This window comes from Aquila chrysaetos, chromosome 12 (genome assembly GCF_900496995.4).
Source record: "Aquila chrysaetos chrysaetos chromosome 12, bAquChr1.4, whole genome shotgun sequence".
Classification (NCBI taxonomy): domain Eukaryota; kingdom Metazoa; phylum Chordata; class Aves; order Accipitriformes; family Accipitridae; genus Aquila; species Aquila chrysaetos.
Genome location: NC_044015.1, coordinates 23,996,630 through 24,009,271, shown reverse-complemented (window position 1 = coordinate 24,009,271; position 12,642 = coordinate 23,996,630). Strand labels below are relative to the sequence as shown.

Here is a 12,642-nt window from a genome sequence, read left to right as displayed (position 1 = left end):
TAGGAGAGAGCTATGAAGTGATTGAGCACTGATGATTTGATCAAACAACAGAAAACCAAGTCAGATATATTTATGTTAAAAAATGAACATAATACTAATTGGGCGAAAGCTATCAGAAAAAACAACTGATCATTATGGGATTCACCATTTCTTCATTTCATAAAATCAAGACTAGAGTACTTTTTAGGAGACCGATACCAGTCAAACAATGGAAGCAGGATGGCATTTAAAGGCTATGTTAAAGTAAAAATAATGCAAAATGAGTACTGGCTCCTCACCTACAAAATCACATTGTTTGAAGTAACCTTTAAAGTTTTTTGGTTTGGTGTTTTTTTTTTTTTTCAGTAGAATGCTAACACGAGTAGAAGATTGACCTAAACTCAGCTACTCTCTTGTTATCTTACTAGATGATAAATGATTTGTATGCAATGCTTACTATACTTATCTAAGTATTTCTAATGTACTGATCACAGCATTATATAAGCATTATGTGATTAAAATAAATGATTGCTTTATCTTTTAATAAATTTAGCACCTGCTGCACTAGAAAAATATTCAACGTGCAAATTCTTTATGCAAGTTCCATTAAATTTATTTGTACATTCCATATATGAAGAGATGAAAAAGATGCAAGTAGTCGAGAAATCACAGGGAAAAGGTGGCTTTGACACAATACAGTAAAATCATCACCTTGAAGGAAAGATTTCAGAGGGAAGACAGACACTAGCAATACCAGTTTAAAAAAAAAAACAAAAAACTAGAGAGTAACTAGCTTGTAACTTAGCAATAATAACCAACAAAACCTTTGCAGATAGGTGCAGCAGAATTCAGACAGGACAAAGTATACAAGTATAGAAAGGACAGACTACAGTAAGACACCATGATTTCTCAAAGCCAAGAAAATATAAAGAACAGTCATTTCTGGTTCTCTCATCAAGGGAGCCGTGAGTTCATGGGACTGTGAAAGCTGCAAAAGGAACTGAAAGCATAAGGAACAACACAGAGGCCAAAGGATACATCTTCAGATCCTACAGTGACATGGTAGCAGTAAATAACTTTTCTGGTTTCAAGATTCACATAAAGGGAGAAAGAGTTTTACAACAAATCCTCCAATACTGGTCATAGCAGTAAGTACAGAAAAGAATGGTTGCTGGAATCAAAATGTGTGCATTTTTTTGGACAGAGGATGTTTTCAATCTATTAATAAGTAAAAATTACTAATTACAGGACAAAAAACAAATACAGAAGTCTGAGTTTAAAAGCCTGTAGCTGGGTGCTTGTACAGAAGCAATTATTACCAGTGCACAAGTAGATAAGATAGATTTAAACCCCGTAAGATAGATTTAAAGCCTTGGCTTATAAAGGAGGCACATTCAGCAATATAGCATTATCCCACTTTGCAAAGCAATGCCTTGTATTCACAGTAGGTTAATAGGGAAAAAAAGTGGAGGAAGAAAAAACCCACAAAGTACAAAAAGTAATCAGTATCAAGTTACACATTTAATGCCATCACTTGTTACCTGGATTTCTAATTCAGCAATATGCTGTTGGAGTTCAGCCACAGCTGCAATGCGGTCTGCCTCACGGAGCCGTACTGCCATCACTTCTTCTTTACTCTGAAAGTAGTAATAGATTGAAGCTAACAAATAATATCAGTTTCAGTTGATTAAAGACTGTGCACTGCTTTTACCCAAAAATCATGTAAGTAAAGAAAACTTAATACACTGCTGTGTGAAATATCATACCTATTGATAAGGCATATTCTAAAGAACACAAATTAAATTTTAACCCATAGAACTGTGTAGTCATCTAATATAAATTCTAAACTATAATAATCTAAAAAAAATCAGTGTAGTTTTGAAAACATGCTGTTATCAATTTCCAAGTCCAGAAAACAGCTGTCTTGTGTTCCAGAAATGTTATATTGTAAATTAAGAAAGAGTATCAACAAAAAACCAGCTCATGCTTCAACTTTTGACTGTATGTATGAACAGCAAAGCTGCACAAAAGTTATTTCATCATTCTCTTTAAAAAAAAAATTTTAAAAAAGCCAAACACAAACCCAGATATTCTCAACCTTATTTAAGTCCAGCTATCTTAGTCTCAGTACACAATAAAGATTTGCAAGACAGTTTAGAATAAAATGCTAATGCCAGTAACCTACAATCAGACTCCTGGTGTAAGTATAACCTGTAAATTTGCCTATAAATGATAGGCAATTTGAGTTTGGACAAGAGAGAAGGAAATTTCCTTATTTCTGTTTGATGGGGCAAGTTCTCAAGACTTCAGCACAAAACAATTAATATTGTATCGTCAGCAGCTTGGCACAACCACAGAGAGAAAGAAGTATAGATAGTGAGTGAGCAATACTTCCAGCTGGAGTGCAAGTAATTCTGGGGAAGAGACAAAGTAGGCTCAGGTATACCTACTTTTATGGCAGACTGGTATAACTGCAAACTGTAGTTACTGTAAATCAGTTCCAGTATTTCAGTTATTTTAATGTCTGCTTCAAACTGACAGTACTTAACCACTCTTCATTAGACAGTTTGGCTGAGACTGAATTGAACATGCCAAAGCTTATCTATAGTAGCTACTTGATAACATGCTGTTTGTTTTGAAGAGGATTCCTGTAATGAAGATAGATCATCTACAGGATCCAATTAACAGCATTTGTAATCAGTGGAGTCCATTTCAGAGGAATCCATCATGTGCTAGCCAAAGTTTAGCCATTATTGCTAAATTCTGCTGCTTGATTGCTTGAATGAAGCCAAACCCACAAGTCCACAGGATTGCATGCATTTAACTGAAAGCTGAAGGACAGACTGGCTTGGTTTAAGTTGAGATGAGTCAGTAGTGTTGCTCGAGATGGCACTGATGCTTTATCTCTGAAACAGAGCATGTTCTCAATAATTACCACAAAAGTTGATATAGTAGGAAAGACAAGATTGGGTTGGGGGCACAAATCTTACGTTGTAAATTCTTTAGCAAAACTGATTAGAAAGATCAGTGCTGTGGTTCAAGAAATAATCTGAAATTAAGTCCTTGCTGTAGAAGCAATAGTCAGATAAAAAGGGGAAAACATAACAGTACACACCAGTGACAGAAAACAGTTGCTGTATAGGTGGTACAAGATGCAACTTGCTACAAAAATTTTAATTTCTGCTTACGTATTTTAAGCTATCCTTTAAAGAAAAATACAAGCTCCAGAAACAATGTGCCAGTTTGTTCTGCATAGAAAAACAATTGGGGAGTTGAAAATCCAAATATATCTTTTTTTGATACACCTCTTCAAGTAGAAATATTGCTACGTAGCCAAGATGTAGTGACAGAAATAAAACTAGACCATAATTTCAGATGACTTGAACAATAGGAAGGAAAAAAAAAAACCAAACACCACCGTAATATTTGTCTGTATTGCTCCATGACATTACCCGAAAGATGACTGAAACTTTCTTCATCAGTTTTGAATACGAAGTTGTTATATCAGTAGCATGTTAAATAGCTTTATTTCAGGAATTTACACAGCAGTACTGTCTTTTCAGTTCAACCTGCCTATTATCATCTGCATTTCAAGCCAAATCTAAGTTGGTAGAAACACTATCTGGTAAAATTACAGATACCAAACCTACTTCTGGAAGGACTATAGCTATGACAAGTCTGTTGTTACTGCTGGAGGGTAGCCCTTCACACTTGTAACATATGTCTTACATAGTAGCTATAGGACACACTGGTTTCTTGTACAGGTAGTTAGTATAAAAAAACCCCAGTAATGTTTCAAGGTTTTGGTTTGACAAGCATAACAATGTTTCTCTTTCAACTTAAAACTTCAGCTGTTGTTTTTTTTCTTTTAATTCACTTTAACATTAAAATCTCATTTTCCTCACACAGTGAGATAACCTTAAGCAATCCCAAGCAGGAATTTCCTTCATTTATTGCAGTACAGAGTTGGGGAGACAGGTACCTAATACAGTCTCTTCTGTAACAACAAAAAGTGAAAGCATTTCACATTAATCTTAGATTAAGCTAAAAAAATCATACTTTCAGTAGTTTGAGCGTGGAGAGCAAGGGACTGGAAACAGAATGACAATCCTTACAAATCAATTGTCAAAGGACAATGGCTTTTTATATCCTCTCGTTTTTCACTTAGCTGTATATTATAGAGTTTGAAATTGCCAAGTTTTTCTTAAGTTTGAAACAGCAATAGGAAGTTCAATACCAAGTTATGCCCCATTTAAGGAGAGGAGAACACTTAAACTTGTGTATATTGTTTAACATGGCTTAATTTTGTTGATGACACAGCATTCTTATTAAATCTGTAAAACATTGCTGAATTGTTTATATAAATTATTAAAGTCACAATGACAGTTCACAACAAATGTCAGAGGCAGAGGGAAAAGGGAATATGAGGGGAAACTACATGAAAGAAAGGTAGTTTCCAACAAGTTAAATTTCAGCATCTTTCAATACAGTTAGCAAAAAAACCTTGTATATTTAAACAGTACAGAAGCCTATATGGTGTTATACTAACCCTCATCCCAAGAGGTCACACTCTAGTTCACAGTTAAACAGTGGAACTCCAAGGAATGTATATGCATCAAATTGGTAATACTTCATTTTATATCATAAATGTCAACTTGGAAAACATAGTACAATGTAAACTGTGATCTTTTTCCTACCAGTGACTTCAGGATCTAATGTTAGTGTATGTCAGTACTGCACTCGCTATTGACCACTGCTACTTTCAGAGAATATCTAAAAAATATGACTGGTGCTTTGTCTATTACTATCACACTTTTCTCTAACCCATGTTAGAACATAACTTTCCAAGCACATCATCCCAGTGAGAATAGTCATGTATATTAACTCATTAGTCAGGTTATAGACATATTACTCTTTTTATAGTCAACAAAAACTTCAGAATATTGACTACACCCTCTCAGTCTCTTAAGGATTAATGAGGAGCTTCAGTATCAAAACCCAATCAAACAAAAAAGTTATGGGTTATATGAAGAGACATGTCACCAAGATCGTGAATATTAAAAAAAAAATCAATAAGAATAATCTCATCATTAAAAAAATAGCATTTAGGAAACCAGTGATTATGGTGAACAAAAAAAAGTCAGCAGAAGCAATTTCTTCTAGTTAAGATTCAGTCTCTTGTTTCCTAAAAGCTTGTGATGGAGTTGATGAGTCAGTATAAGTTACATCTTCACTGCACTTTAGATTCAGGTTCCATTGGAAACAAATCGAACTGGTAAGACAGCAAGTAAAATGAAAACCTAAAAAAGCCTGAAATACCTGGAGTACATCTCAATTATTTACTGTTTTTAAATTTCTTTAAAATGGAACTGAACAACAATAAAAATCAGATTCATTTTGCTGAAAGAACTATAACTAAGGCAAAACTAGCAAGAAATTGCCAATTACAAATTACATACTGTGCCTTTGAGTAATGAACACAAGATTAGCGTTTACTACACAACTAAATCACCTAGGTTAATGAAATTACAAGAAGAAATGAAAATCTGTAAAAACTGGGAAGTGTGATATTATAGCAAAACTATGCATATTAATAAGAATGTCGTTTCATCTCCAGGCTAAGTGACAATGATAAACCACTCAAGCTACATTCTTGATTCATACTGTCCGTGGAAGCCTTTGATGGAATTGCAGCTAATGCAGTCTTTGGGGTACGTATGGTGTTACAAGCAAAATGTACATATATTGGATAAAATTGAAAAACAAACACTCAACCACTAACAGCGTTCTGCATGAATGAGAATAGAAACAAGTAGTGCACATAAAAAAGGTTCAGTTACATTAAAGGCAAAACTAAGATGTGATCATGAACAAATTATGTAACAGCATCTCCTCTCAAGTTGCCAATTCACAACCACAGTTTAATAAATAGTATTCTGATTATTCATCTCATTACAGTACTTTTTTTAACATACTAGTAAGTATTTAGAAATTACTGACTGTTCAGCACTAGCTGATTTCATAAAAGGCTATTCATACATCTTCTAGAAATAAGATTTAAGTAAAAAGTTGTTTTCCTGTCTCTAGCAAATAATGTCTTAACTATAGTGATTTGTCAACTAATAGTGCCCTTTTTTGAAGTAAATCTCAGTAGCAATTTCAGGAAAATTTTCATGAAGTTAATAGAAAAAAAAGCTTGTAAGACTTATCCTTTATTTCTTGTCCCTATTATGCATGTGCAAGTTAAAGACATAAGTTATTAGTAAATGGTTGTGGATTTAGTTACAAAATTAACTAATTAAATCTGAGATTCAAACTTCAGATAGGGCTCTCTTTTGTGCATCAACAGTAATAAAAACAACTCTTCTGCCCAGTGTTTTTGGGCTGTCCCCTTAAGGTCTGATTACTATTAGGCAATGACTACTCTAAAACTCCTTTCTGTAGGCCTCCCCATTCAAATAGTACTTTTACTCCCTTTTTTTGAACCTAAACTAATTCTGCAGGAATAGTTGGTATTGAAGTAATGAACCTCTTCTGTCACTAAAGACACTTGGAGTACACAGTGATCAGAATCTGTTGTGTAAGAGTGTTTTTTTATATATTATACACAGACGCTTTTCTGAGTAGAACCACACTTTAAAGAAAAGTTTATCTTTGTGGGACCACAAAGAAGCAGCTCTGTCAAAACCTCAAGTGATTTTTGTTAGATGGGAAATTCAAGATGATACTGTCAAATCAGTAAAAGAAAGTTTTGGTTTTGTGATTTCTACTTCTCAATTAAGACACAATTCTATGCAACAATAGCAGACAAGACTAAAAGTACATATACATTAGCACACAAATAGTTTATTCACAATGTTGTTTACCTTGCATTCAATCTCTGCTTGTCTACGTTTTGCTTCATTCAGCTGAGAAAGAAGTCCTTTGTTCTGTGCAGAAAGATACTGTACCTTCCCCTGTAGGTTGGTAAGCTCTTGCTCTGCCCTTCGTAAATGGTTACTATTGATCTGATTCTGAAATTTATGACAAAAAAAAAGGAAAGAAAATGCATGTTAAGGGAAGATCTTTCATATTAATTTAACTCCCCAAAGTCTGACAAGAAAGACTTATAGATCATTTACTATAAAAAAAACTTCTGATGAAAAAGCATTCAGAATTTTCTAAGTGTAATCAGAAAAGTTTGCATGACATTTGGTTTATGACCAGGATATTCAAATTGTTCTTAAACAACAGATGACTCACTGTAAGAACATTATTGCAAAGCTCCAGTACATCTGTTTTTCCCAATCTCTTGCTTAGGTAAGGCAAAGATTTTGTGAACCTGTATCCCAACTACAACAACGAGCTGATGCATCCAAGAAACATCAGATATGTCAGAAATAATACATGCACGTTTCTCCGTCCAGTGAATTGCTGAAAGTAAGATGGCACCTTAAGATCAGTGCATTAGTACAAGTCACACCATTTTTATATGAAGCTGTGCATAGACCAGTACATAACACAAGAACCAATGCATTTCTGTCAAATGATAGCTAAACAGCATACGCGTATACAAAGATGCTTAACACTGAAATGAGAAGGACCTAAAGATCTTGTGACTTTAATACATGTAATCCAAACAGCAGGATACCTATGCCCCCTACTGACTAAAATAAATACACAGATGGGGAAAAAGCGACAAAACAAAAGCACACCTTAACTGTAGTGAAACAGTATTAACACTTCAATGAAAATTTTAAAAGTTAAGGCAAGAGGAAACTTTTATTCAGTTGGTATAGAAGAAGTGGTGCCTCTGTCAGAAATAAGCCACCATGTGCCTTGCAGTGAGCTCATCTCACTTCAGTAGCACATCCTTACATGCTCCCCTGGTTTCTGGGATTGCTGAAGCTTGTCAAGTAAAGTGTTTTTGTTTAGCCTTTTGGACACAGGTCTCCAAGTAACAGTTACATTTAGCACGTATTTCATTGGAAGATTTCTCAAAAGCCTGTTACAAATACTTCTCAATCAACAGCAAATTGTGCTTATTGGTTCAGTTGAAAGTTCACTAATATAATACAAACTCACCAACTTGAGTGCACTTTCATTTCAGATTTGTTTGCTTAGTAACTTATTCCCTAGTTACACAAAAAAGATCTTGGCAGACAAGTTATTTTTGTCTTTTCTGCACAAATCTCAGCAATGGTGAATCATGCTTTTCTTTTCTGGCACATGAAAGGTAAAGCTTCTGCTAAAAAAACCTGACAACATGCAGCTGTTTTGCTGAAAGTCCACCATTCAGTAACCGGACTCATGACCTCACTAGGTAGTCTAATATAGGCAGTTTCACCAGAAGAAAGAAAACACTGCCATTTAAAGAATTAGAACTACTATTACCAGAATCATCAATTAGGTTTATGAAATTTAAAACACCTTTAACATACTTTTGTTGTTACATCAGTTACAATTTAATTAATCAAGATTCACACACATTCAGAGTCTACCAGTTAGTCCAAATGAGAAATTCAGAAAGCTTAGTCCTGAAAAAGACTAAAGAAGAGACGTTAAACTAAGTTGGACTGTATGCACTAGATTTTCCCTCCTAGTCTAACAACATTAAAAAAGTGCATTTTGGAACTAAAGTTATGCCTGTAGATGGTAGAGATCATCATCGGACATCTGACACCAATTTTCCATCATTCAGCTCAATTCATACATGCTAGTGTTCAATAACATACCTGCGTTTCCATCTCCATCATTCTTTGTTTGGTCTCTTTCAGTTCAGCCTGAGTTTCCGCTTCTCTCAATCGGACTGTCATCAGCTCATCCTGTAGCTCATTCACTGTGTTTTTTCTGGGAGGGTCTTTCCATCTTCCAGTGGTACGAGCTAGATGACGCTAAAAAAAATATACCATGGCATTGCTGATAATGCCTGATCTTTCCTGGTGTTCTCTTATGTCATTTAAGGTCTCAGAGTTATATGGGGGACAAGTTGCTATAGTGGTCCTGTTTGTCCTAAAAACTAGAAACCTATGGAAACTTACTAATTTTAAGAACAGACAATTAAAAAGCTGAAGACAGCCATTCCCAACTACAGTAAATCAGTGAATTGCAAGTATATCCTGAGACTTTTGCCTGTTTCTAGCTCTTAGTAACATTTAGTGAAGTAGTACTGATCAGGTACTTCCTTTCTACCAGAATGGTTAGCTGGTAGCACAGGCTCTCTACCATCTATAACAACTAGGGACCAATTTATAACATACTTTTGAAGTCGTATTTCTTGTGGCAGCTGCATTTACAGATTTTCTCACCTCAGCGGCTTGATCCACAATCACTGGTTTCCACGTGATCTCTACATCTCACAATTTCTTAGTCTTTTGCTTTATCATCATTCATTGCAAATAAAAATTGCTAGAAGTGTATTGCCACCCATACCTGCCAGTGTTCCTCCAAATCTTTGACTTGTTGCCTTAGTTCTTTGAGACCCATCAGAGCTTCTGCTTCTCTTAATTTTACCGCAATCAGTTCTTCTTGTAGTCTAGCAACATTTTCCTCATCAGGGAGAGAGCTGTTCCTCTGCAACAAGGACCATCCTCTTAAATATGTATTTGAACAAAACTGTGCTTAGTGAGACCCACTCCAAGAATACAGACATGGAATGATAACTCTTACTACTAAGCAAACATTCTCAATTACACATCCCTTGCAAAATAAAATCCCTCAAAAATCTAAGTCCCTGGATATAGCAAGCGTGGATAAATATCTTCCAACTGCCAACTACAGAAAAAAATTTACAAGGTAGTTTTAGGCATTTGGACTTCCAGACTTCCCCAGATGGTATCCATAACAAAGCATTGTTTACACTGTTTTGCAGACATCATCAAAAATATGGAGATAAATCTGAAAGATTTTGAGCTAGTTGATAAAAGCAAAGCAAACAAGGAACTGAAATTACACCTTTAGAATTATAAATTTTGTTTAGACTTACAGGAGAAATAATAAATGGAAATTTATTTTTGGGGAAGTAGGTCATCTGCCTTGGAAAAGGAGAAAAGATATGTTGATAAAGGAACCATCCATTAATATTTATAAACAACAACCAGTCAAGAAAAGGTCTTACAGATGAAAGCGCATGAATGTTTACAAAAACACATGAAGAAAAAGTAGAAAGACTAGAGAAAGCTAAACAGAAAACAGGAACACACATGGCAGGAGTGACCTGGGGAAAGTAAAATAGTGATGAAAGCATAATAATGGAAGTCTGGGAAAAAACAGATGGGAAAAAAAAGGACAGTCTGCCTAACTACAATATCCCTACATCAAATCATTGGTCACCAAATACTTGAAGTTGAACTGCGCTTCATCACTTTCTACTTTATTTTGCAGTAGTAATTTTCAGCAAAATCAAGTATTTTTGTAGATGTGTAATACTGTGACAGTTGCCAGGTTTTCTTGAGAGTTGAGAGTAAAGTACATTATTAACATTAACAGAACAGAGCACAATAGCCATTTATTAGCATCTCCATGTTTCAAAATCATGGGATCCAATTACTGGCAAATATAGGAAATGATAGGGTGTGTTTCTGAACATTTACATCACTGTCAGTATAGCCATGCAAGTCTTGGGTTATTGAGCAGAATTTTCCCAGATTACATGACACATCACTAACAGCAGTAAAGAGGTGTATTTGTAGGAATTTGAGGGAGTTAACTTCAGTCACTTTCTCATATGCTTAAGTTCATTATGACAGACTGAAATACTACTGTACATCTGAGTTTGGTACACTGGAATTTCCCCCACTACTCCAGTTTTTTCACATTTAAGTTTTCAGTGAATGCTATCTTCATGCTGATGAAGGTTAGATAAAGAAACAGTCTCTTTTTGAACTTTGAAAAATACCTTAGATCCTGAATTCTTACCAATGTTCAGTACTGTGAAAACTACCACACTACTAGCCTGTCAGACTTCCATCAAGCCCCTCAGATAATTAAAAAAGAAAAATCTCAACTCCAGTGGGTTAATCTAATTAGCTAGTAAGTTTTGGCCACATTCTTGAGTATACAGCTCTTTAAAATTTCCATGAGGAAACATTTTCCAAAGCCAATACAACAGGATCTGAAAAGTGTGCTTTATGTTAGGTCAGTTAGTGGGTTTTTTCTTTCCTTTTTTTCCTATTTTACTGTGCAGTTAAGTTTTTCTTCAAAGAAAGGTAAATGTTTGACAGTTGGTTTGAGTACAGCTTGAACTCTGTCATCAGTAAGTTACAAGCTGCGATGACACCCAAAAAACAGTAGAGATTTTGATACTAAACAGTGGAGGTATTCTTCCCCTGTCCATAATGGGACAAAGCAGGAGGCACTCAGGAACTCAAGACCTTGGAATGGTAACATTCTTTCCTCCTCCCCTCCCAGACTATTTAGTTTTAAATCACCTCAATGCTCACCCTAAGCCTACTGCTCTTGTTGCACAATATAATTTTGAAACAATTGATGTTTACTGTAAAGACTCCACCAGAATCCCAAGTTTTCCACTGCAGTGGCTTCAGGACCAGGAGAAAAGTGATCTGTTCTTCACAAACCTTTCCCAGTGCAAACAGATCTTAGTTTTTTTGCTATATTAACTTCAGGTTTAAAAAGCATCTTGCAATCATGAAAACATAGAAGAGAAGATTATAGAGCACAGTTATGCAAAGAATTACAGGGACCTGTATTCTGTTTCTAGTGCTATTTTATACAGAGGGTGCTGGTTTGATTTACCTTTTCCATCTCTAGAACTTTATCTTGCATCTCCTTCAGGGCACAATGGGATTCTGCTTCACTCAGCCTGGCTTGGACCAGCTCTTTTTCCAGCTGTAGCACAAAGTCTTCACTGTATCGTGAACTGCATTTATGCTACAAAGTTTGCAGAAATATGTTTAGTAAGAAGCACGGATGGTTTGAAAGGGGTTTTATATGCCAAATTTGGAGTGAAAAGTACATTCAAATGCTTAACATTGGGAACACTAGCTTAAGATCAACAAAAGCGCTTACCTTATACAAGTCTATTAACATGTCCATCCAGACTGCTAACATTAAGAACCCTAATGCTATGCCTCTCGAACAACTGCACCTCCACACAGCCAAATGTGTGAGACCAAACCAAGACCCCTATTAGTACTGATGAGCAGCAACTCACACTTTTGTCTCACTGTTACCCAAACTGAAAAATTCTTAAAGGATCTGTGATTATTTTGTGATATGCGGAAAAAAGATGCTTAGGAAAGACCAGCTAATTACAAAGTTAATACAAGTATCTCTCTTGATACCTACTCACTTAAACTCCAGTTCAACAGAAGCCTTCCATAATCTTGGATTTAAAATAAAGCCATGTATGCTTCAATGCACAACCACTTTGGCTTGCCTCTTTCTTCCACCCCAACCCTTGGCTCTCGTTTGCTCACACTATACATATTCCTTCTGAGATTCTCTTCTACAGCAAGCCCTCTGGATTTAGAAGAAAAGTCCAGGCACAAGTAGCAGTATAGCCCCTTCTAGACAGACAGCATAGGCCCAAGCTACAAAGAAACTTGGTTCTTTCCATACAGGACTTACTCCAAGACTATCCCCAGACAGCTTTGCACACCCAAACACATTCCCTCAGTAATAACAGAGCAGTTCAGAACTTAAGGTCACCCTTTCCAAACTTCA

At 35.5% G+C, this 12,642-nt stretch overlaps 1 protein-coding gene across 9 annotated transcripts in view; it reads right to left on the bottom strand.

The window, feature by feature from the left end:
* Positions 1-12,642, bottom strand: part of EVI5 (ecotropic viral integration site 5) — an 87,349-nt gene that overhangs the window by 36,692 nt on the left and 38,015 nt on the right. For 8 of the 9 annotated variants that reach the window (XM_030033616.2, XM_030033609.2, XM_030033611.2 and 5 more), the window contains 5 exons: positions 11,713-11,847; positions 9,391-9,531; positions 8,694-8,852; positions 6,846-6,992; positions 1,521-1,616 (listed from right to left, as the gene is read on the bottom strand). In XM_030033616.2, the coding sequence (XP_029889476.1) occupies positions 1,521-1,616; positions 6,846-6,992; positions 8,694-8,852; positions 9,391-9,531; positions 11,713-11,847 (678 nt within the window). The remainder of the gene's footprint in view (positions 1-1,520; positions 1,617-6,845; positions 6,993-8,693; positions 8,853-9,390; positions 9,532-11,712; positions 11,848-12,642) is intronic. The other variant, XM_030033610.2, reaches the window with a different exon arrangement.